Source organism: Triturus cristatus, chromosome 1_1 (genome assembly GCF_964204655.1).
Source record: "Triturus cristatus chromosome 1_1, aTriCri1.1, whole genome shotgun sequence".
Lineage (NCBI taxonomy): Eukaryota > Metazoa > Chordata > Amphibia > Caudata > Salamandridae > Triturus > Triturus cristatus.
In genome coordinates this window covers 113098588-113124352 of record NC_140579.1, presented here as the reverse complement: position 1 = coordinate 113124352, position 25765 = coordinate 113098588, and the positions used below count along the sequence as shown (strand labels likewise).

General features: G+C 41.4%; 1 protein-coding gene across 1 annotated transcript in view; it reads left to right on the top strand.

Annotated features, from left to right (window-relative positions):
• The window catches only part of LOC146869695 (cytotoxic T-lymphocyte protein 4-like), a 73234-nt gene that overhangs the window by 24998 nt on the left and 22471 nt on the right, over positions 1–25765 (top strand). The window contains exon 4 of the mRNA XM_085612115.1: positions 21976–22016. Within this exon, the coding sequence (XP_085468241.1) occupies positions 21976–22016 (41 nt within the window). The remainder of the gene's footprint in view (positions 1–21975; positions 22017–25765) is intronic.

Here is a 25765-nt window from a genome sequence, read left to right as displayed (position 1 = left end):
CCAGTAACTTAAAAAGCTTTGCAGTTGACCAATAAACTCTATAAGTGGTGTATAAATGATTTAGTTTAAATGTTGCCGGTTTTACTACTGTTCATAATATATCATATGAGTCGCACCACTTTTACTTCAAATCCTCATCATCAAACTCTTCACCCCACAAATTTGGAATTTCAGTCTCAATCTCCCTGCTCATCTCCAAAAAGGTCCAGTACCAAAAATATAACGCAGACTTCAAAATCTTGAGCCTCAACTTTTTAAAAAACTTTGGGTTGCCGTATTTAAAAAGGAAGTGAGTTTGACATCAACTAGCAATGCCTCAAAAAGTGAGCGTATTGCTGACTTATCAATCCTATTAGGAGGCATGCGAACATTCTTAACTGAAAGGCGGTAGGCAAATACATCTTTTAACGCCAATCCTCTGATTTCTAGCCTCCTCCTCAACTTTTTCCACAGTATCCTAGGACCTTTCGACGCCCAGATGAAACTTCCTGTTCTCCCCTGAAGTTTTGCTATGTCTTTCTTCCGAAAAACTAACGGGATGGTGTTAAAAAGAAAGGTAACTTTTGGGAGGATAATCATTTTTATGAGGTTTACCCTTCCATAAATATTTAAAGGTAAGTTTGCGCATTTAGACAGCAACCCTACTACTTCCTGTCTTACTTTCCTCCAATTTATTTTTGTAATATCTTCCAATTTCTGAGTTATTAACACCCCCAGATACCGTATTTGTGTTTTCACACCGTGATTTGCAAAACCCTGATTCCATTCCATAATCTCAGTTTTTGCTGTATTCACCTTATACCCAGAAATATGACCAAATATCTCAGCCTTCCTCATCAGATTGGGGATTGCATCTTGTGGGTTACTTGTAAACAACATTAAATCATCTGTATATAATGATAATTTAATTTCCAAATCATATGATTTAAAAGGGAATATAGTAGTATCTGCCCTTATCAGATTTGCTAGTGGTTCAATATATAAATGTAAAAGAAGTGGGGACAGGGGGCAACCTTGCCTTATCCCTCTAAGGGTTTCCAACCCGTCTGACAGTCCCCCGTTTATCAGCACCCTAGCCTTGGGACCACAATTCACATTTGCACCGCCCTAACCATATTCTGGGGAAAACCAAAGCTTAGCAAAGCCTCCCAAAGGTAAGGCCAATGCACCTGGTCAAAAGCTTTGGCTGCATCGACAGCCACTATCGTCAGAGGTAAGTTCCGAGCCTCTGCGATATCTATAGCTCCCATCAGCTGAAATGTCAATTCATTCAACTGCCTCCCTGGTATGAAGCCTCTTTGGTTCAGATGGATAACCTCATTTATTACCTTTGCTACTCGAGATGCTATAATTCCGGAAAAGATCTTATAATCCAAGTTTAATTAGGATATCGGTCTATACGAGTCCACTTTCAGTGGATCCTTATTTGGTTTTAAAATTAAAGTAAATATAGCCTCTGACCAAGAGATAGGGACCTTCTTCCCACTTATATATATCTCATTAAATAAACATTTTAAGACTGGGATAATTGTATCTATAATACAGAAAAAAATCTCAACTGGAAGACCGCCTGATCCAGCTGCCTTTCCCTTTGCAGTTTTCTTACACTGAACTCTTATCTCCTCCTCCTTGATCTCCCCTTCTAAACCTTTCTGTTGTTCCATAGTTAACTGCGGAAGTGTAATCAATCCTAACCACTCCTTTAGGCCTTCACGACTGGGTTGAATGTCATCCCTATATAAATCTCTCATAAAGCTACAGGCCTCTCCACATTTATCAGCGTTGAAATACAATACTTCCCCAGATTCTCTACTAATTAACTCCCGGATTGTGTTCCACGCCCTATCTGTCTTGGCCATCCAGGCTAATAGTGAACCACATTTTTCTCCATAGGCAAAATGCTGAAGTTTACTCGCTTTCCACCTATCAAGTAATTTTTTATCCATTTGCGCCTGGAATGCCCCTTGTAGCCTCTCCAGCTCTTTACTTAAGACTTGCACTCTAGCTGAATCCTCCATTGACGCCTTCTGTAGTTCTCCTTCTTTTTCCTTAATCTCTTTAATTCTGTTCTCCTTTTCCTGCTGCGCCACCATTCTTTTGGCACACCTTATAGATTTTAGAGCCCCCCTTAAGTATGCTTTGAAGGCATCCCAAATTATTTGTCCTTCTGCCGAACCCTTATTGTCATGAAAGTAGTTCACAAACTACACTCTCATCTAGCAGTATCACCCTATCTAGTGTCCACCTTCTATGCTCCTCTTTTTGATGATACCTCAGCGACATCGCTACTGCAGAGTGATCTGACACAATTGCTGGGATATGGGTCACCTCTACCATCTCCCCGCATAACTCCTGATATAATAAAAAATAGTCTGTACAGGAGTGATGCCTATACTTCTTACTATAAAAGGTGAACTCCCTGGTCTCCCTCTTCTTAATATGCCAAATGTGGATCAGATTAAATTCTTTCATCATGCTTTTAAGTCTGGAGAACGTTTTAGGTGGGTTGGTATATTTAACTTTTGACGTCCTGTCTAACCCTTAATTCATGACCAAGTTGAAGTCTCCTCCTAATATAATAGGAGCTGTTGTCTCCAATAGATAGGACTCCAATTTTTCCAGGGCCTCTGTTTATCATTATTCGGCCCATAATATACCGACCACACCAATGAATTAGAAGAGTTGCCAATAACCACCTACCTGAGTAATCAGTTTCAAACTTAACTAATATTATTCCATTATTGCTCTTAATAACTTTAGCAACTCCCCTAGTGCTCCCTCTCTGGTCTGAGCATACTACTTTCTGCTCCCATCTGAATTTTTTTAAAACATTGCCTACACTCATTTCTTTCCAGATGAGTCTCTTGTAGCAATATCATTTGGGCCTCACTGTCCTTTAAAGTTTTGATAACCCGTGACACTTTCCTTCTAGATCTCAACCCATTTACTTTCCTAGTTAACAAATTAACTACTTTTGTGTTATCCATACTCTGGTACTATAGGATCGGTTTGTCTTTTATAGATCTTGAATCCATCCCTTTGTCTTGTTCGGCCCAACTGATTCCCTAAACCTTTGAAAGCTGGCTTTCTGAGGACAGAATTTGTTTTATTTTTCTCCCACTGCATCCAAACCCCGTGCCCCTCTTCCCCCCTCCCCCCAGGAAACCCCATTTCTACATCTTGAGCGATACAGTCTGCCCTTCGTGAACCCCCGGTCCCGTAAAGAGAAAGAGAAAAAGAAAAGCTTAAGATTGCATAAAATAAATTTAAAAAAGGAAAACAGCCTATCTATATCGCACAGACATTATTCTCAACCTTCTTATAGAGCTGTGCAGACAATAGCTCATCCATCCATTTGTAATATGAAAGTGTCCACGTCCTCTGGATCACTAATGTTGTACATTTTATTTGCCACATGATTTTTAACATTGCTGGGAATTTTAGTTGAACCTGAGCTCCCTTGCTTCGTAGCTCACTCATTCTGCTACCTAGTTCCCACTGCCTCTGGGCCATCCTCTTACCTAGGTCTGATCTTATTTGATACGAGAAACCCTCATGCTTTAGGGAGCCCTCCTTTAAAGCCCGTCCCAACACCAACTCTTTCGCAGCGAATGTCAAAAAATTCATCAGAATCTTTCTCGGAGTTTTCCTGTCTGGGTTCAGCTTAAAGGGGTCTCTATGAGCTGTCTGGATCTCCTTCTCCCAATCAATTTCTGGTCTGTCCATCACGATTTCTCTCAGGAGACTATGAAAGCCTTAACATCTCCCTTCACAGCCCCTTCCGGAATTCTAAGAAACTTCAAATTATTTCGACGAGATTGCGTTTCCAACCTTTCTAAATCGTCTTGCAGCATTCTATTATGCTTCTTTATATCATTAGGGTTTTCCAGCACTGCCACTGACAAAGCTTTAACTTCCCCTTCCAAAGTACTGGTACGTTGTGCAATGTCATCAAGTTTCTCCTCTAGTATTTCGCACTTATCTCGAATACCCTTTTGGTTGATCGCATATATTTCAAAATGCATCCGTATTCATCAGAATACAGCAATTTCCTGCCTTTTCCCAGAGCGGGTGCACAATGTGCTGCCTCGCTCGAATGCAGACACTCTTGCACCATGATACAAGGGTGCCTGCTTTGCAAGCAGGAATGTTTTTGTGCAGGAAGGGGTACCTTCCTGTGTGTGGACCGGATACAGCCAATTCAGGTGTAAGTGAGGCTGTGCCCAGCTCCTCCTTCCCATCCTGTGAGGATGGCCCATAAAGTCACACCTAAGCTTCCATTGTTTGTGGCTGTTTAGCTGAAATACACTAAGGCCAACTACACCCATACATGTGATCAGAGACAGGCTGCAGGAATTAAATGACTAATGCAAAAAAATGCCCACTTTCTAAAAGAGTCATTTTTAGAATTGCAATTTCAAATCCGACTTCATCATGTTAGGATTTTAAATTAGGGTTCTAGTGACACCAAAAGTTGAGCCAGTTATATCTTCCCATTTGGAAATTACGCTCATAAAATGTAATAAGGTAATCACAATGTTATCCTATGGGAGTTATAGTCCTTGCAGTATTGAAAAACATATTTAAGAGTTTTTTACTATCAGACATGTAAAACTGAAATGCACATGTCCTGCTTTTTAACTACATTGCTTCCTGTCCAGGGCCTACTCTAGGTGTGACTTACATGCATTAAAAGGAAGGTTTGGGCCTGGCAAGAGAATTAACTTCAAGGTCAACATGGCAGGTTGAATTACACAGTAATTGACATGTCTCAGGCCTGCAGTGGCAGGCCTGAGACATGTCTAAAGGGCTACTTAACTGAGTGTCACAATCAGTTCTGGAGGCCCACTAATAGCATTTAATTCACATACCCTGGGCATATGTAGTATACTTTACTAGGGACTTATTAGTAAATTATATATGCCAATTGTGGATAAGTCAATGTTACCATGTGTTATGGAGAGAGCACAAACACTTTATCACTGGTCAGCAGTGGCAAAGTGCACAGAATCCTAAGGCTAGCAAAAACTAAGGCAGCAAAAATAGGAGGTCTGAAGACAAAAAGTTAGGGGTAATCACACCAAGGATGCCAGGTATAACACATATGTTATGTTATGTTATGTTATATCCACTTGTATCGCGCTCGGCTACTCGTAAGTGTCCCGGCGCAAAACCCGAGGGGAGAGGAGAGCCGATCACGTAAAAAGATGTGTTTTAAGCTTCCTTTTGAATGCTGCAAGCTCGTGAGTAAGGCGAAGATCAGAAGGAAGGGCATTCCAGGCCATACTGGCTTTAACCATATCACAGGTTGATACAAAAGCTAATGCATGCTACAGAAAGTGTGCAAGTTCAGGTGTCAGAAAGGTTACACCCATCTTAGAGGCTCCAGATTACCTAGCAGAGATAATATTACCAGTGGTTTCTCAATAGATTGGGGTGGGCGAAACTCGTGGAGTTTTACTCCACAAAATTCCATGGTGTTCTGTAAAAACTCTGCGATAATCCATGGAGTTCCATCCACCCCTAAATAAGCAAATGGTGTTTAGTACTATGTGTAGATATGGTTGGTGACAGCAATAGGACATAATGAATGAAGTGAGGAAGCCAATTATGGTAATTCTGAATATCATTTTGTAGTATTCATTGCCTTATAATATCCACAGCTCTATAGACTCAAGAATGTATAGCATTAACAGATATGGCTTTTTAAAAAGGGGGTTGAATTGTACCTTTGTGCACAGTTTATTAAAACATCAACATGCAGGAGGATTAGTGGCTACGAGAGCAGTGGACCGAGTGTGGTATGCAGTTTGCAGTGTAATATGTTCGGTGTGTCTGTACAGGCAGAGCCTCTAATGGCTTCCATCAGCTTTTTCAGCTGCATGGCTGCCTAGCTCTTATTGTTATTTCTGTTGACCACACTGAGCCAACAGTGTGTTCCACCAGGGAATGAGTAACCTGCCTACCCACCGTATAGCTTGCCGTGATGTTTGCTCATCATCGCCTGCTAACCGCTCACCATTGACAGTGTCCTCAGGGACGTGAGCACATTTGGGCCCTGTTAGGTTTGAGTCATTAGAACTTCTCAGGAGATGCCTGCTCCTACCTTGTGAGAGAGGGGTGCAGCACAGAAAACTGACCACTTACTGTGTAAAAAAGACTGCTTTATTGTAACAGGTGCATATTACAAAATTTCCCCCCTTACAAAATGAAAACCTCGCTAAACATCAAGTGAACTAACCCCTATCCCCACCTCTACGGTCCCCCCCAATATACCCACCCCACAGCTAACTCATTTAAATGTAATGCATTTCAACATTTCAAACTTTCTATTTCCCCTACATTCTATGACTGTATGTATGAACCTGTAAGTAACCAAATGGCCTAAAATGGAACTACCTGCCTACCCTTCCCATGCACATGGTTCACCAACTGGCAACGCCAACTAAACTTTGGCTAACTCCTCGAAAACCTTCCAGTTCCCCACCACCCAGAAAAGAGGGATTGGGAACCAGACAACATTTCTGCCCCCTCCTTTAGGTGTGTTACTAACTTGAGCCCCTAGTGCCTAATATGCAGAGTCCTGTCCAACACTTCTCTCAGCTCCAACAGATACAGATCCATGACTATCCAAGGCAGAGGCACCCCATCTCCCCTGAAAAACGCCATGGCTTTGAATTTTATGTCCGATTGGCAAATCCGCCTAAAACCGATCCCCCTACAAAAGTGTGACATCTCCCTATTCAGTTTCCTCCTCCCTCTGTCTATCGCCACATGCTTGCTCACCCCTCTCCAATTCATGTGAGGCACAAACTCAGTCCACAGAACAAAACAGCTAGCCCAATTATACTTAATCAGCAACAAGTCCCTTTTCATATTCCTAATCAGAACTACCCCTTTCTCTTTAACTAAATCATTTTCCCCAGGTGCAGAATCAACAACTCTGGACATTTCCCACCTTTCATCATGCCATTCAGGGTTGACACTAAATCTCTCCAGGACATGCCCCCTTTCCCTTTCAATAGAAAACAAACGATTATTGAATCCTAAATTGGACCCCTCTGTTGAGCCTATATAGCTGCCCACTTGATAAATGAGTGACCCACCAACCATATGGCCACCTCCTCAGCCACTGGACATGCCACTGAACCTAGGAGAAAGCAAACAAGCAGTGCCTGTAACACTCAGATGACCATCGGCCCAGCTGCATGATATCCTCCCGTTCCCAGCCTCTGTTTCTTTGTTTCCTGTTCCCGTCGCTGCCCCAGATCAAAAAATAATGTTGCCATAATCTGCTGCATGCAGCCCCATCTGCACCAAAGCCTTCAGCATCAATGCTAACAGCTGGTACGCCATTGCTTTGCCCCCATTCATATTGCAAAATACAAAACCAGAGTCCGTTGCACAACAATTTTCCCAGCGCTCACCTGACTCTATGGGGCAGGGCCCTGGTGAGCCTACTGCGTGCAATATGACGTTCTTCCCCTTTGCTCTTTGATCAGCTTTGGAGTGGCGAAGCCATATCTCCAAACCGCCTACTCTCTTGGAGACATCTTCCCACTCCATGCACGCCCCTACTCCCCAGCAATGCAGCCACCTGGAAAGCCCCCAGAAACATTTACACCATCAGGGTGGAGAACAAGCAAGTCTCCAACATGGTCTTGCACACCTCTGGAAACTGTTGCAGAACTTTTCAAAGTAAGTTCCAAGATAACGGCCTGTGTGCCGGTCCCACCTGGCCCCACTCTCATGCCCAGGCCTCCAGCATCCTATGGCCCAGTTCACCCGCCGTTGGAGTGTAACCCCATAACAACTTTCCCATGAAGACAATTCCAGCCAATTTTCCAGCAATGGTAACCCGAGATGAGCCCCTATCTATTAGGTCCAAGATGTATTCTATCTATCACAGCTTCTGCCCACAATCAGACTTCCTCCCGTCACGTACACCTGATGCTAAGAATTCCTTCCATGCATGGGTGTATGTTATCCTTGTCGACTCCGCAAGGGACCCTATCACCTGTTGTACCATCTGGCGTTGCCTACAGACCACAACTTCTCTGGCATGGGCGTCATGTCTCTGTCGGCATACTTGGCCAGCCCACAGAATCTCCGCCACTGCAAACGAGACAAAGCATTTGGAATGTTATTGTCCACTCCAGGCACGTGCTGCACCCTGAAAGAAAGCAGCCCAACACAAACACCTTCAGCATCTTCAGTACCTGCGTGTCCCTTGCGGACTGTCGGTTCACTACCTCTGCCACTGACATATTGTACACTGAAAAAAGCACCTTTCTGTGTGCTAGCTCTGCACCCCCCAGTATGACTGCTACCACTAAAGGAAACAATTCCAAGAAAGCTATGCTCCTGCCCCTGTTGCTCAATTGCGCAGGCCAGGGTTCTGCACACCATCTGCCCTGCCAATACAGTCCGAACGCCAGCCCCCAGCTTCATCCGAGAAAATCTGGACATCCCATTCAAAATCCTCCTGCCTGGCTAAAGTAATACCATTGAAAGACTGCAAAAAAAATGCACCAGCAAGACATGATGGTGAGGCAGTGAAAAGCAGGAAAGCGCTCGCCCTAACCTTTTGCAAAAAGTCCTCCCGACCCGTACTATCCTGCACTGGAAGTTTAGGTGACCTAGCAGCACCTGTTTTTCCCTCACTTCCCCCTTTTATTTTGACAGCATGCCAGTCAATAGCAATAGCATCTTTTCTTTCTTTTACTGTGGCAACCTGGCCTCCATTGCTTTAGAATCAATCTCAATGCATAGAAACGATAACTCTGTTTGAGGACCTACCGTTTTTTCCAGCACCAACTGCACCCCTAGGGCACCCATGAGCTCTTGAAACCTTATCAGCATAACCTGGCAATCCGCCGAACTGGGTGCCCCCATGAAAATTAAATCATCCAAGTAGTGGGTTACCAGCTGATGGCCCGTCTGCCATGTAAACGCCCAAATGGTTACTCACATGCACCTAAGCAGCAGTAGGCTAGAATTACATGCACATCCACAACTTGACAATTTATTTGAAAAGGGACCCTATAGTGCTCTCAAACCCAAAACCCCCTCTGCTTTTAGGAGGTACAATTGACCCGTCGAGAAAACCCAAAGGTATTCAACTAAGGTCACACCATTAATCACAAAACGGTCGAGGCATACATAGGTATCCGTTACACATGCAATTGCAAAGTCAAAGTAAATGTAAATTCAAAAAGTCCACAAATAGATCCAGGATGTAATTCGATTTTCATTATTTATTTTTCTTTCTTGTAATTTCCAAATGACATTACATAGACATAACAGCCGACACGTGTTTCGTCCATCCGGACTTTTTCAAGGCTGTGAACAAATAGATACAAACACACCAATTACAAAACACATACATATACTATTAAATATTATTTTAATGATTAAAACTGAAAAAACAGCATAAAAATCTAATGTTTAAAAAGACTGATCCACATGAACTCATATTATAACAATTCATCCAGTCTTGACACTCGATTGTCATAAGGGGCTAGTGTCATCCTATTCATCTAAAAAAAGGTTTAGATACCTGATGCCGAGATTTGGCATGAAAAGTATAGAGCCACCACCAAAATGAAACATCCTGGTCTTATTGGGGTTCAAGTCTTACGCATAATTCCATAGTGCCACCAAGTGTTCACATGGTCAACACCCACAACTGACCTTCTTGAAACAAATGTTTCCTCATGTATTAGGTTGATATGAAGTATCGTCCCTCCTGTTCTTACTGATGGATTCGTATTATTAGATACATCCGAAAATCATTTACAATGGATATTGTTCCTACGACCTGTACAATTCTTCCATTCGTTGTTGATCGTTTAACGGTTAGACAATCACCGTTCGCAGCAGGTAATGATACACCTGTGTATTCAAAGACCCATAGTATAAGGCAAAAATAAATATACATTTCCTCCTTCTCAAATTGATGACCATATTCAAGGTTAGAAACAACATTGATGGTGCAATCATTAAATAGTTACAATTGTGAGATCACTAGATGCACCAACCGCCCATTTTTAATTAATCCTCATGTTGGTATTTCAATGGTTGTAGGCAGCGAGTTAAATGTCAATACAAAATGTCTAGTCACCAAGAATCACGTCTTGGTACCCACCATAGCAAAAAGATTACTGTCAGCCCTGTTGCTATTTTAACATAAGTCGTGTGGATCCTTAAATGAGTCCACAAAGACCCCTATATCAAACATTGTACTATTATTTATATTTTTAAGACATGCATCTTAATCCACGATTTTCCTAAATATTTATTTGTCTCTCCCTTAAAAATGATGATTTCCAAGGTGACAAGGTTGTTGGCCTTGTCCTTCTATCTTGCAACAATTTATATAGAAGTTTATAGTGTCGTACCTCCCCAGTCCTGATAAGATTTTAAGTCTTTACATACTTTAGTCGGCCCTTTTCTAAGTAATCTAAATCTTTGGTTACACTTTGTATTATCTCCCTAAACATTGTGATATTTTTGACAGATGAAAAAACGTGTAACATTAACCTACAATGTCGGTCCTCATTTTGAAACCACTCTTAAATATAATTCCCACTTTTTTTAACAGTACTCTGTTTCCTCAATATGCTGGATAAGAACAACAACCCATCCCCAGTCTCGGAAGTCCAAACTGCACCGGCCCCTATTCGCGTCACCCTCTTAAGATAATCTTCGCTCTGCTTCGTAATATATATTGGCCTCCGTTGCTACAGATACAACAGTATCCCCATACCTGACAGCTGAGTCGATAGCAGCATCCGCACTTTCTCACGTTCGTACCGGTACTCGGCCTATAGTCTGTTTCACTGTTTTTATCGGGACAGGAACCGGCGTGGTAACGTGATACACCATAGAAAGCGAAAGCGGACAGAAACGTAAACATCTAACGTTAAACATTGCGCCATCTTGGAAGGTTACACACTGTATGAATATACCAAGTGTGATCTGAATATTCTTTTTTTCTACTTAACAGGGACAAACAACAATATATTTTTAACAAGTAATGAAAGAGCAGCAAGTTTATACTATTCTCCCCTCACAGGTAAACGAATAACCGTAGGGCTTAAATGGAAATCTACTCGTTCCATGAGTTGTGTTTGAAAAAAATATATTCACGAGCAAGGGTGATAATTTGCGGACATATTTAAAAAAGAGTTTCTCAAAGAAAGTGTGCCAATGCTACTAAGAATCGTTAGGATTATTATAAAAATGGCAATGAATATCTAATATTCATTGCGTGAAAGAGGAGGATCGGTTAGCAATGGGGAACATAGTCGTTTTCACTTGTCCAAATGTTAATGCCATATATCATGCGGAAAGAACCCTGCCCTCTTCTATGTTAGTTCGCTTGACTACAGAAAGGTATATAATTCCTTATCGATATTTAATCCCAACTCAGTGGCTCTGAGTCTGATTAGCCATTTGCTTTCCAGCTGTCTCAATGCCAGTGTATGGTTACCACCTCGTTTTGACATTTTTAGACTTTCGACGCCGGGAAACTGAATATTAATTTTGCCCTCCAGTGTGTGCATCTGATTGTAATGTACCGCCAGCGGATAGTCCCAGTTTTTATTTCTGATCGCTCGGACATGCTCCTGAATGCGTTCCTTCAAGGGGCGTATGGTGCTGCCTATATATATTTTACCGCAGCAGCATTCAATACAATATACAACATACTTAGAATTACATGTCATGAAATCGCGAATCCTGTATGTTTTCAAAGTGTTGTATTCAAAGAATACCAATTTATTTTTGGCTAAGTGGCAAATGCTGCATTGTCCACATCTATGGAAACCGTTGGGCGGTGCTGGCAACCAAGTGGTGGTAGTTATTGGTTTTAGGTAGCTATGGCACAGAGTTTGTTTTAATGTCTTACCCCTACTGTGGATGATGGTAGCTTTTTGGGAGATGGTCTCTTTAATGGTACTGTCCATCTTAAGGATGTGCCAGTGCTTGTTGAGGATGCGATAAAAATCTGGTGTAACCGCACTATAAGGGACTACCAATGATGGTCCTCTGCCCCTTTTTTCCTTTTTCTTTTTTTGTTGTCCTTGTTGGGTGTTAACTAGTAGGTTAGATCTTTTAACCTTCGCTAGTTTATCCTTGGCAGCGGTCAGGACCTGGTTAGAATAACCCCGGTCTTTAAACCTCCTTTCCAATTTGTCAAGTTCCTCCAAGAAAATATTGTCCATGCTACAATTTCTTCTTGTTCTGATCATCTCCCCGTAGGGGATTGATTTTATCTGTGCTGGTGGGTGTGCGCTGGTCGCGTGCAGCACAGAATTGCAAGCTGTCTCTTTTCGGAAAATCTTAGATCTGATTTTTTGTCCTGTTACATATAGTGTAGTATCCAAAAAGTTAATACTATTGGTATCATAATGATGTGTAAACCGTATATTAAAAGAATTATCATTTAAATATGTGATGAAATCTAGTAAGCATGTTTCAGTTCCAGACCAGAATAATAGAACATCATCTATGTATCTGGTCCAAAGGATGATGTTATCGCTATACTTATTAGGGCATTCCCTCCAAACATGTATGAGTTCATAATGACCCATATATAGATTTGCAAAAGAGGGTGAAAATTTTGCACCCATTGCCACGCCCATTTTTTGTCTGTACCACTTAGTCTCATGTAGAAAAAAATTGTTATCTAGAACCAAGGATATTAGCTCCATAAGCATGTTGTTATGTTCATATAGAGTGGCAGCTCTTGTATCCAAAAAATACTGGATTGCTTCTAGGCCCTTATCTCTAGGTATACATGTATACAAAGAGCTGACATCCAAGGTGACCAAAAAATGGCCATTTGTCCAATCAAAGTCCTCTATTTTACATAGCAAGTCCTTCGTGTCCTTAAGGAAAGCTGGTAGGTTTTGTACCAGAGGCTGCAGAAAGATGTCAATAAATTCCGACAACTTTTCCGTGGGAGACCCGATGCCAGCTATGATTGGTCTTCCTGGGGGAAAATTTCCCCCTTTGTGTACCTTAGGTAGTATGTATAGACAGGCTGCAGTGGGTGTGGGATTAAACAAATATTTTTGTTCTATATCTGACAATTGTCCCTCACTGTTCCAAAAGTGTAGTTTGCTTTCAATCAAGTTGGTTACCATGCTCATTGGATTAGAGACAACCTCCTCATAAGATAAGTGATCCAGCAGTTGTCTATCAATCTCTGCAATGTAATCACATCTGTTCATAAGGACTATATTTCCGCCCTTATCAGCTTCCTTAATCACTAAATTGGAGTTTTGTGCGATTCCATTTAGAGCCTCCCTCTCTTCTTTACTTATATTATGTTTTACTTTTTTCAAATTTTTCTGATAGTCATCTTCTAGTTTGTATAGTTCATGTGTGACTTTTTCAGAAAAGATATCGATTACATTGTCTGGTGATAGGTGTGGTGTGAAACGTGATTTCTGTTTAAGTCCACTATTTACCTCAGTTTGTGTGTTCAACTCCAGATCTACTAATATTTCCCTAATAGTAGGGTCAGGTGTCTCCATTTGTTCTAAAGAAAGGAGTAGTTGTATGTTTTTTGCATCCCCCACCGTTATTTCACATGGTGTGTTAACGTGATGTTGTTCTGCCCCATTCTCATTTTTGTTAGCAAAAAACTTTTTAAGCTTCAAATTCCTAACAAATCTGTACAAGCCAATATGATATTTAGTAAAATCAGGTAGGGAAGCAGGACAAAAACCCAAACCTCTGCTCAAGATTTTTATTTCATTGTCATTTAACACATAATCAGAAAGATTAATCACATTGACATTATTGCTGCCATCATCCTGTATAACATTTATTTCTGTACTGTTCTGGACGCAGATCTTGTCGTCATTCTTTCCTTGCCCTTGCTTCCCCCTTTGTCCTCTTTTTTGCCCTCTTCTTGTCTTTTTGAGTTTGGGCCCACATTTTGTACTCTCTGTCTGCTCCCTTTTCTGAACCTCTCCATCTCTAAAAAAAAAGGAGTTGGATTGCCCCTTGTTAGTACTGGTTGATGGTTCTTCTGAGCAGTTGGACTCCTCACTCGTAATGCTTGTGATGCTGGAAAGGTCGGTATCACTAGATGTACCTTTATTTAAGGTTTCAGTCTCAGGTCTACTAGTTCTCTCTTGTTGGATATTAATATTCAAGTTGTCAAATTTGCTAGCATAAGTAAAAACTCGACCAGACTGATAGTCATTATCATCGCGCTTCAATTTGCGCATCTTTTTATCTTTAATGTATAATGTATACATTAAAGATAAAAAGATGTATAATGTATACATTAAAGATAAAAAGATGCGCAAATTGAAGCGCGATGATAATGACTATCGGTCTGGTCGAGTTTTTACTTATGCTAGCAAATTTGACAACTTGAATATTAATATCCAACAAGAGAGAACTAGTAGACCTGAGACTGAAACCTTAAATAAAGGTACATCTAGTGATACCGACCTTTCCAGCATCACAAGCATTACGAGTGAGGAGTCCAACTGCTCAGAAGAACCATCAACCAGTACTAACAAGGGGCAATCCAACTCCTTTTTTTTAGAGATGGAGAGGTTCAGAAAAGGGAGCAGACAGAGAGTACAAAATGTGGGCCCAAACTCAAAAAGACAAGAAGAGGGCAAAAAAGAGGACAAAGGGGGAAGCAAGGGCAAGGAAAGAATGACGACAAGATCTGCGTCCAGAACAGTACAGAAATAAATGTTATACAGGATGATGGCAGCAATAATGTCAATGTGATTAATCTTTCTGATTATGTGTTAAATGACAATGAAATAAAAATCTTGAGCAGAGGTTTGGGTTTTTGTCCTGCTTCCCTACCTGATTTTACTAAATATCATATTGGCTTGTACAGATTTGTTAGGAATTTGAAGCTTAAAAAGTTTTTTGCTAACAAAAATGAGAATGGGGCAGAACAACATCACGTTAACACACCATGTGAAATAACGGTGGGGGATGCAAAAAACATACAACTACTCCTTTCTTTAGAACAAATGGAGACACCTGACCCTACTATTAGGGAAATATTAGTAGATCTGGAGTTGAACACACAAACTGAGGTAAATAGTGGACTTAAACAGAAATCACGTTTCACACCACACCTATCACCAGACAATGTAATCGATATCTTTTCTGAAAAAGTCACACATGAACTATACAAACTAGAAGATGACTATCAGAAAAATTTGAAAAAAGTAAAACATAATATAAGTAAAGAAGAGAGGGAGGCTCTAAATGGAATCGCACAAAACTCCAATTTAGTGATTAAGGAAGCTGATAAGGGCGGAAATATAGTCCTTATGAACAGATGTGATTACATTGCAGAGATTGATAGACAACTGCTGGATCACTTATCTTATGAGGAGGTTGTCTCTAATCCAATGAGCATGGTAACCAACTTGATTGAAAGCAAACTACACTTTTGGAACAGTGAGGGACAATTGTCAGATATAGAACAAAAATATTTGTTTAATCCCACACCCACTGCAGCCTGTCTATACATACTACCTAAGGTACACAAAGAGGGAAATTTTCCCCCAGGAAGACCAATCATAGCTGGCATCGGGTCTCCCACGGAAAAGTTGTCGGAATTTATTGACATCTTTCTGCAGCCTCTGGTACAAAACCTACCAGCTTTCCTTAAGGACACGAAGGACTTGCTATGTAAAATAGAGGACTTTGATTGGACAAATGGCCATTTTCTGGTCACCTTGGATGTCAGCTCTTTGTATACATGTATACCTAGAGATAAGGGCCTAGAAGCAATCCAGTATTTTTTGGATACAAGAGCTGCCACTCTATATGAACATAACAACATGCTTATGGAGCTAATATCCTTGGTTCTAGATAACAATTTTTTTCTACATGAGACTAAGTGGTACAGACAAAAAATGGGCGTGGCAATGGGTGAAAAATTTTCACCCTCTTTTGCAAATCTATATATGGGTCATTATGAACTCATACATGTTTGGAGGGAATGCCCTAATAAGTATAGCGATAACATCATCCTTTGGACCAGATACATAGATGATGTTCTATTATTCTGGTCTGGAACTGAAACATGCTTACTAGATTTCATCACATATTTAAATGATAATTCTTTTAATATACGGTTTACACATCATTATGATACCAATAGTATTAACTTTTTGGATACTACACTATATGTAACAGGACAAAAAATCAGATCTAAGATTTTCCGAAAAGAGACAGCTTGCAATTCTGTGCTGCACGCGACCAGCGCACACCCACCAGCACAGATAAAATCAATCCCCTACGGGGAGATGATCAGAACAAGAAGAAATTGTAGCATGGACAATATTTTCTTGGAGGAACTTGACAAATTGGAAAGGAGGTTTAAAGACCGGGGTTATTCTAACCAGGTCCTGACCGCTGCCAAGGATAAACTAGCGAAGGTTAAAAGATCTAACCTACTAGTTAACACCCAACAAGGACAACAAAAAAAGAAAAAGGAAAAAAGGGGCAGAGGACCATCATTGGTAGTCCCTTATAGTGCGGTTACACCAGATTTTTATCGCATCCTCAACAAGCACTGGCACATCCTTAAGATGGACAGTACCATTAAAGAGACCATCTCCCAAAAAGCTACCATCATCCACAGTAGGGGTAAGACATTAAAACAAACTCTGTGCCATAGCTACCTAAAACCAATAACTACCACCACTTGGTTGCCAGCATCGCCCAACGGTTTCCATAGATGTGGACAATGCAGCATTTGCCACTTAGCCAAAAATAAATTGGTATTCTTTGAATACAACACTTTGAAAACATACAGGATTCGCGATTTCATGACATGTAATTCTAAGTATGTTGTATATTGTATTGAATGCTGCTGCGGTAAAATATATATAGGCAGCACCATACGCCCCTTGAAGGAACGCATTCAGGAGCATGTCCGAGCGATCAGAAATAAAAACTGGGACTATCCGCTGGCGGTACATTACAATCAGATGCACACACTGGAGGGCAAAATTAATATTCAGTTTCACGGCGTCGAAAGTCTAAAAATGTCAAAACGAGGTGGTAACCATACACTGGCATTGAGACAGCTGGAAAGCAAATGGCTAATCAGACTCAGAGCCACTGAGTTGGGATTAAATATCGATAAGGAATTATATACCTTTCTGTAGTCAAGCGAACTAACATAGAAGAGGGCAGGGTTCTTTCCGCATGATATATGGCATTAACATTTGGACAAGTGAAAACGACTATGTTCCCCATTGCTAACCGATCCTCCTCTTTCACGCAATGAATATTAGATATTCATTGCCATTTTTATAATAATCCTAACGATTCTTAGTAGCATTGGCACACTTTCTTTGAGAAACTCTTTTTTAAATATGTCCGCAAATTATCACCCTTGCTCGTGAATATATTTTTTTCAAACACAACTCATGGAACGAGTAGATTTCCATTTAAGCCCTACGGTTATTCGTTTACCTGTGAGGGGAGAATAGTATAAACTTGCTGCTCTTTCATTACTTGTTAAAAATATATTGTTGTTTGTCCCTGTTAAGTAGAAAAAAAGAATATTCAGATCACACTTGGTATATTCATACAGTGTGTAACCTTCCAAGATGGCGCAATGTTTAACGTTAGATGTTTACGTTTCTGTCCGCTTTCGCTTTCTATGGTGTATCACGTTACCACGCCGGTTCCTGTCCCGATAAAAACAGTGAAACAGACTATAGGCCGAGTACCGGTACGAACGTGAGAAAGTGCGGATGCTGCTATCGACTCAGCTGTCAGGTATGGGGATACTGTTGTATCTGTAGCAACGGAGGCCAATATATATTACGAAGCAGAGCGAAGATTATCTTAAGAGGGTGACGCGAATAGGGGCCGGTGCAGTTTGGACTTCCGAGACTGGGGATGGGTTGTTGTTCTTATCCAGCATATTGAGGAAACAGAGTACTGTTAAAAAAAGTGGGAATTATATTTAAGAGTGGTTTCAAAATGAGGACCGACATTGTAGGTTAATGTTACACGTTTTTTCATCTGTCAAAAATATCGCAATGTTTAGGGAGATAATACAAAGTGTAACCAAAGATTTAGATTACTTAGAAAAGGGCCGACTAAAGTATGTAAAGACTTAAAATCTTATCAGGACTGGGGAGGTACGACACTATAAACTTCTATATAAATTGTTGCAAGATAGAAGGACAAGGCCAACAACCTTGTCACCTTGGAAATCATCATTTTTAAGGGAGAGACAAATAAATATTTAGGAAAATCGTGGATTAAGATGCATGTCTTAAAAATATAAATAATAGTACAATGTTTGATATAGGGGTCTTTGTGGACTCATTTAAGGATCCACACGACTTATGTTAAAATAGCAACAGGGCTGACAGTAATCTTTTTGCTATGGTGGGTACCAAGACGTGATTCTTGGTGACTAGACATTTTGTATTGACATTTAACTCGCTGCCTACAACCATTGAAATACCAACATGAGGATTAATTAAAAATGGGCGGTTGGTGCATCTAGTGATCTCACAATTGTAACTATTTAATGATTGCACCATCAATGTTGTTTCTAACCTTGAATATGGTCATCAATTTGAGAAGGAGGAAATGTATATTTATTTTTGCCTTATACTATGGGTCTTTGAATACACAGGTGTATCATTACCTGCTGCGAACGGTGATTGTCTAACCGTTAAACGATCAACAACGAATGGAAGAATTGTACAGGTCGTAGGAACAATATCCATTGTAAATGATTTTCGGATGTATCTAATAATACGAATCCATCAGTAAGAACAGGAGGGACGATACTTCATATCAACCTAATACATGAGGAAACATTTGTTTCAAGAAAGTCAGTTGTGGGTGTTGACCATGTGAACACTTGGTGGCACTATGGAATTATGCGTAAGACTTGAACCCCAATAAGACCAGGATGTTTCATTTTGGTGGTGGCTCTATACTTTTCATGCCAAATCTCGGCATCAGGTATCTAAACCTTTTTTTAGATGAATAGGATGACACTAGCCCCTTATGACAATCGAGTGTCAAGACTGGATGAATTGTTATAATATGAGTTCATGTGGATCAGTCTTTTTAAACATTAGATTTTTATGCTGTTTTTTCAGTTTTAATCATTAAAATAATATTTAATAGTATATGTATGTGTTTTGTAATTGGTGTGTTTGTATCTATTTGTTCACAGCCTTGAAAAAGTCCGGATGGACGAAACACGTGTCGGCTGTTATGTCTATGTAATGTCATTTGGAAATTACAAGAAAGAAAAATAAATAATGAAAATCGAATTACATCCTGGATCTATTTGTGGACTTTTTGAATTTACATTTACTTTGACTTTGCAATTGCATGTGTAACGGATACCTATGTATGCCTCGACCGTTTTGTGATTAATAAACGCCCAAATGGAGCAGAATGCCACCGCTCAAGCCGACTCGGCATGCAGCAGGATGAATAGTTGAACACAGCCTGGGTGAAGGAACAATCCTCCCCACATCAAACCAGATCAGGAAAATACCAAAATACATAACCCTGCAGCCCGACAGAGTCACGACCTCCTGGGTGTCTGCGAAGACACAACTTAAACAGGAGGTCATGTGGGGGCAGAAGGGGTTTTAACTTTGGGAAGAGGGTGTGTGCATGAGGTGCGGCGGCTTCATTAAGTAATTAATTAGGGGAAAACGAAGGAGGAGGTAATGACTCTTTGAGAAACATGTTCATCTTTCTCACACGCATCATAAACATTGCTAATAAGGATGCTATGTCATTTGTGCGTTTACTATAGAACTAACCTTTGAGGGTGAAGTGAGCAACAGCTGAGCAGGTAATATGCACACCCAAGCTGCAATTTTCAAGCACAGAGTCCTGGTGCCCCAATGTTAGACTGAACTGTGATTATGAAGACGGCCAGTCCGGGCTGTTTGTGAGATTATAAAGTGAGCCATGGAGGAGCTACATGTGGCATGTCAGCCTTGTTGGTTTTATGTATGATTGCTATTTTTATATTTCGAGGGAAAACCTTCACCTAAAAAGACATAATGGCACAATAAACCACAGAGTACGTGAAGCCTGAATTGATATCAATGAGCGTTTCCAAGTAAGGTGGGCGGTATACTCAGCCACCTGGTGGTTGGTGGAGTTTTTGACAAACTGAGGCAAAACTCAGCGAACTTCGCCAGTGGAGCAGAGTTTACCGCCCACCCCTATATATAGATGGTCAAATATTTACATATGAATCATGACATAACAGCCATAACAATCCTTTCTGGTGACCTGTCTCCAAGGAGCCCCAACCAGAAATAGGTTTCCCAAACTCAGCATGAATAATCATTCAAATATCAGCTTCAATATTTTTTCCCAATGCAGCATCAGACATCAACTTATCAGTTTATGAAAATAAGTATTTTCATTCAAAATTAAGCTAATAGTCCTGTTGCATTTTTATTTAATATATAAATTAATTGGCATTCATATTTACCATAAAAGTATTTTTACTATAGTTTTTGAGTGAAATAAACTTTTCCACACACATTACCATAGGATGGAGGTCTTCCTATGCTAAAGTGGAAAGTATAGTGAAAATTTAAAAAGTTTATTAAACTTTATAATAAATTAGTAGACATATGTTTATGTTGAATATAAATATGTATTTTTTTTAAATGCAGAAGAAAATAAAAATTCCATAGCACTGCTAACTTAATTTACATATATTACATTTAATAAAAAATATTTTTCTGAAGTTTACATTGCGAAAAATATTTTTCACCTAATTTTAAAAAAAAATTATGCATGAACAATTATTAAAAGCAATGTACAGAATTATTTTAAAGTAATTTAATTATATTTTAATAAAATTTAGTCTTTCATTATTTTTAATCAAAAAATTTAAAAAAGATTCTTTAATTAAATAATACTTATGCTTTATTTGTATGTGCTGTTAAACATTAAATTACATTTGTTTATATGTTTGACTCCTTTAAATAATTTGATTTGATATTATTACACATGTGTTTGAATTTTAAGTCCCCGTCTCAATTATTTTCTATGGGAGGTTGGCCATGTGTGGTGCTAAACTTAATGTTGTTTCTTTCTCAGCAGTAATTACCTATGCTTGTAGAATTGGCTCCACACCCTTTTTTAGGGGGTGGAGACATGTAAGTCTACACTTTTGAATAACTTTGCACTCTGATTTTGGTAATTGCCAAATCTAGCAAAGTAATGTATAAATGTAAGAGTAAATTATATGTGTAAATTAATCACAAGTGTAAGCTAGCTTTGGGAATAGCCTGGCATGACTCTCTGCTCAGCTAGTGCTCATTGTGCCCCAGCTGCATTTGCTTCGCCTCTCACTGCTGCAAGGTTTTTCCATCCCCACAAACGTTTCCCACTATCTCCGTAGTGTTAGAAGCTTCCTGGATGCAGCCCTACTGTAGAAAAGAGGATCAAGATGTTAGTAGAGGGAGGAAGATAACAGACCTCATGAAATGAAGTAACTTGGATAAATAAAGTTCTGGACAGATGTTACTTTGACACTTCAGGCCTCCTAACAAATCAAAGGTGGTCACACCTAGCTGAAATGTATTATTTAACCTGGGAAAATTATACCATTTTGCAGTATGTGTAATTTAATGCCATTCACGATAAAAAAAATGACCGCTAATGCATGGGAACAATAGAAGGTGAGCGTTTGTTGTTTGCAGTGCTTTTGTTTAAATACGTCCTTGTGACAAAGTGGTGCAAGGATGCATTTTGCTCTAAAATCTAGCACAGAACTATGGATTTACATTTTGCTTAAATACAAGTAATTCCACGTAATTTTGTATAATTACACAAAAACAAATTACACAATTTGTGCACACCCCAATTTATAATTAGGCATGTAAAAAAAGATTGGAGACTGTATGACTGGAGTTGTAACTGTAAAACCCTGTTTGTTTGCAGGCAAAAAAGACACGCATGATCAGACCACAGCCCCACTACAGGTGAGATTTCACTGTAAAGCCTCTGTACATTGCATTGTCCCTGCCAGAATGTTTGTGAAGATTGAATGTGTGTGTGTGTATATAGAATATGTGTGTGAACAATGCGTGTGTGTATGAATTATGTCAATCTACTTATCCAAGACTCTGCCCTAGACGTTTTGTTTCTAACGGAAACGTGGTTAACCCCCAGTTCCGATGCAGACATTGTGGAGGCCCTTCCGACGGGCTACCTTATCTGTCAGGTAGACAGACCAGAGGGGCGAGGGGGCGGCCTCGCCATTGTTTATAGGAACCTGTTCGTTTGTAGGGCACAGAATGGCCAACTCTCGGATTGTGAGAGCTGCCATTTCGCTCTCAGGATATCCCCGACAGTGTCGATATCAGGCCTGTTGATTTATCGGCCCCCGGGCGCACTGGGTAATTTTGTGAGTTCCCTTGTTGAATCAGTGACGAGCCTGGCTACATCTACGGCTAATTTCATGGTGTTGGGTGACCTCAATCTGCACTTCAACGAGCCCACTGATCAAACGGCTCTGGATCTCCAGAGCGTTTTAAAAGAGTGTGAGTTGAACCTAATTAACTCTGGGCCCACTCACGAAAAGGGACACCTACTCGACCCGATGTTCTCGAACATTCCTCGCCTTACAGCTAAGCCTGCCCTTCCCCTCCCATGGTCAGACCATTTTTTGGTTCCAGTTTTCTGGCAAATTGACCCACTATCTACAAGCACCAAACAGACCTTCCTAGTGGATAGAGCCTGGTCCAGATTATCGGTTGATGACTGGACCTCTAAACTGGAAGACACGCTCCCTCCGTCTGAGTCGGACCCAGTCAAGGCCGATGCCAATGTTAACAACTGGCTATCCGCTTCCCTGGACACTCTGATTCCTAAAAAGAGAGTTCAAAAGAGGGAGAAACGAGTTGGTTCGGCTCCATGGTACTCTGTTGAACTGCGCACCCTCAGGAAAGGATGTAAAAGGATGGAGAGGATATGGAGGAAGAACTGGGAAGTCCATAGGAGAGAAGAATATCGCGCTGCAATGAGGGGCTATAAGTCTGCTCTGCGACTCGCGAAAGCCCGATTCTTTGAAGACCGTATCAAATCTGCTTCTAGTTCTTCCAGGGAGAGTTTCAAAGTGCTTAGAGAACTGCTCAAAGTTCCGGAGCCGGCTGCTATGCACGATAAACAAAAAAGCACGGAACTAGCGGAGTTCTTTCACACAAAAATTGAGAAGATCTTAAACTCCCTGCCCCAGCCCAGGCTATCTCAGGACTATGGCAAGCAGATCGGGGGAACTCAGGCCAGAGAGTGCGTTCTCGACCTCGACACCTTTGGCCCAGCATCAGTGAGCGATGTTGCCAAAACTCTATCTTCGATTAAAAGTGGTTCCCCCATGGACCCGGTTCCCATGAAGTTCCTTAAACAGGTAACAGCCACCATTGCAGCTCCCGTGACAGACCTAATGAACGCCTCTTTTATCCAGGGTTTGGTGCCACCCACCTGGAAAATGGCTGTTGTTAAGGCCCTGTTAAAAAAACCCAATCTGGATCCTACTGTCCTGTCGAACTTTAGGCCCATCTCGTTGCTGCCGGGTCTCGGCAAAATTGCTGAACGGTTGGCCAACAAACAGCTGTCAGCCTTTTTGGAGTTGAATGGACTCCTTCGGCCTTCTCAAACTGGATTTCGCCCAGGTCAGGGCACCGACACGGCCCTCGTGGCGGTCGTGGACGAATCCAGACGAATCCTGGACTCAGGAGGATCAGTGGCAGTGATCCTCCTGGACCTCAGCGCAGCGTTTGACACCGTGAGCCATCAGTTGTTGATTCAACGGCTGGCTGAGGTAGGGGTGTCTGGGGTGGCTCTGCAGTGGTTGAGATCTTTTCTCTCGGATCGAACTTACCAGGTTTGGGATGGCTCGGAGAGATCCAAATCAATTCCCCTCCAGTGTGGTGTGCCACAGGGCTCCTCGTTGAGCCCTACACTATTTAATGTTTATATGCCCCCCCTGGAGGATGTAGTTTCCCCTTATGACATCAAAATCGTCATTTCGCACTCAAGCCAAGAAAACAGCAGGAGTGTGCTATGCTTTGCTTAGGTCGGCTCGGAAAATCCTTCCTCTTCTTCCGTTAACATCGAGGAAGCTGTTGATTCAGGGTCTTATAACATCTAGACTAGATTATAGCAACGCTATTTTCTTGGGCGCCCCTGAATCTACCTTCAAGACCCTTCAACAGGTCCAAAACGCAGCGGCAAGGCTGCTTATGGACATTCCGAGGACGCAATCAGCGAAACCGGCATTGAAGGCATTGCATTGGCTCCCTGTGCGGGAGAGAGTGACTTTTAAGGCACTTTGCATTGCCCATAAAATCCTCTCAGGGAAAGGCCCCCTCATTTTAAAAAACCTAGTTACGTCATACAAAGCAAGTAGAACACTGCGATCAGAGAGGAAATATCTCTTGCTAGTTCCTAGAGTTAAAAAGGCCCGCACAGGCGGGAGAAGATTCTCATTTAACACGGCAAAGCTTTGGAACTCGCTTCCTCTAAAACTACGCGCTGAGCCCTGTACATTGCGTTTCCGCAAAGGTCTTAAAACCTATTTGTTCCCCGGATAATGCGTCAACTCTGTCCCCCATTACCATCGGATGTTTGTCTGGAAGCGCCGGGATGCCCAAGGGTAGCTGCGCGCTATATAAGATTTTAAATAATAATAATAATAATAATGTGTGTGTGAAACATGTGTGCATAGCCTGTATGTGTATGAAGAATGTGTGTGAAGATCATATGTGAAGATTTAGGGCCTGATAATGAGTTTGGTGGTGCTGAAGCAGGGCGTCACGCCACCGCCCCGCACTGCCAAACTCGACTGCCATACGTCTGCCAGATTACGAGTTTCCTCGTTGTCTGGTGGGTGGTGCTTTGGTGTTCCCACGGCGGTGCCTGTGAAAAAGGCACCACAATGGGAACGCCAAAGCAAATTCCTGCAAGGCATGGACTGTAAAGTTCATGCTGTGCAGGAACTGGGCGTGCATGCAGACATGGGGCACATTATGTGCCCCCTGCTTCCATCCCGATTGCCTGAGGCACAAGGGGGCCCTCCAGGGCCCCCTTAGTTTCCTCACCGCCAGCAGTTTCATGGCCTGAACACCGCCATGAGACCGCTGGCAGTGAGGGAGTTCGTAATATGCTTGGCAGGGCTGCTGTGACTCTGCCAAGCATATTGCGGCCTCACTCTGTCACGCCACGGATCACGGATCCCTGGCGGTTGCGATGGTGCAATGGAGGTCGTACTGCCGTAGTTGTAACACGGTAGTTGGACCACTGGTGCGGCGGTCCCTGACCACAACTGCATCTCCACCACGCACCACGGGTTCGGCGGTTCGATGAACCACGGAATTTGTAATCAGGTTCTTAGTGAGTGAAATTTGTATATGTGTGAAGAATGTGCGTGTCAGACGTTCTTATGTGTGCAAAGTATATATGCTTGTGTGTGCATGTATGGGTGTGTCATGTTACGAAATCCTTATGAGCAGAACCATCCGAAGCCAACTTCTGGCAACCCTTGCTCTGGTGCAATTGTTCAGTAGGCCAGGGTGGGGGGGGGGAGATGGCGAGGGTACAGTAGGGAAGGAGATCTGGAACAGAGAGAAAACGTGCAATTACTTTAGAAATCATGTATGGCAGGTATCATCAGTCCAATGTGCAGCAACTTTCTAAATGTTTCCTTACCTGATAAATCACTTGGTAATAT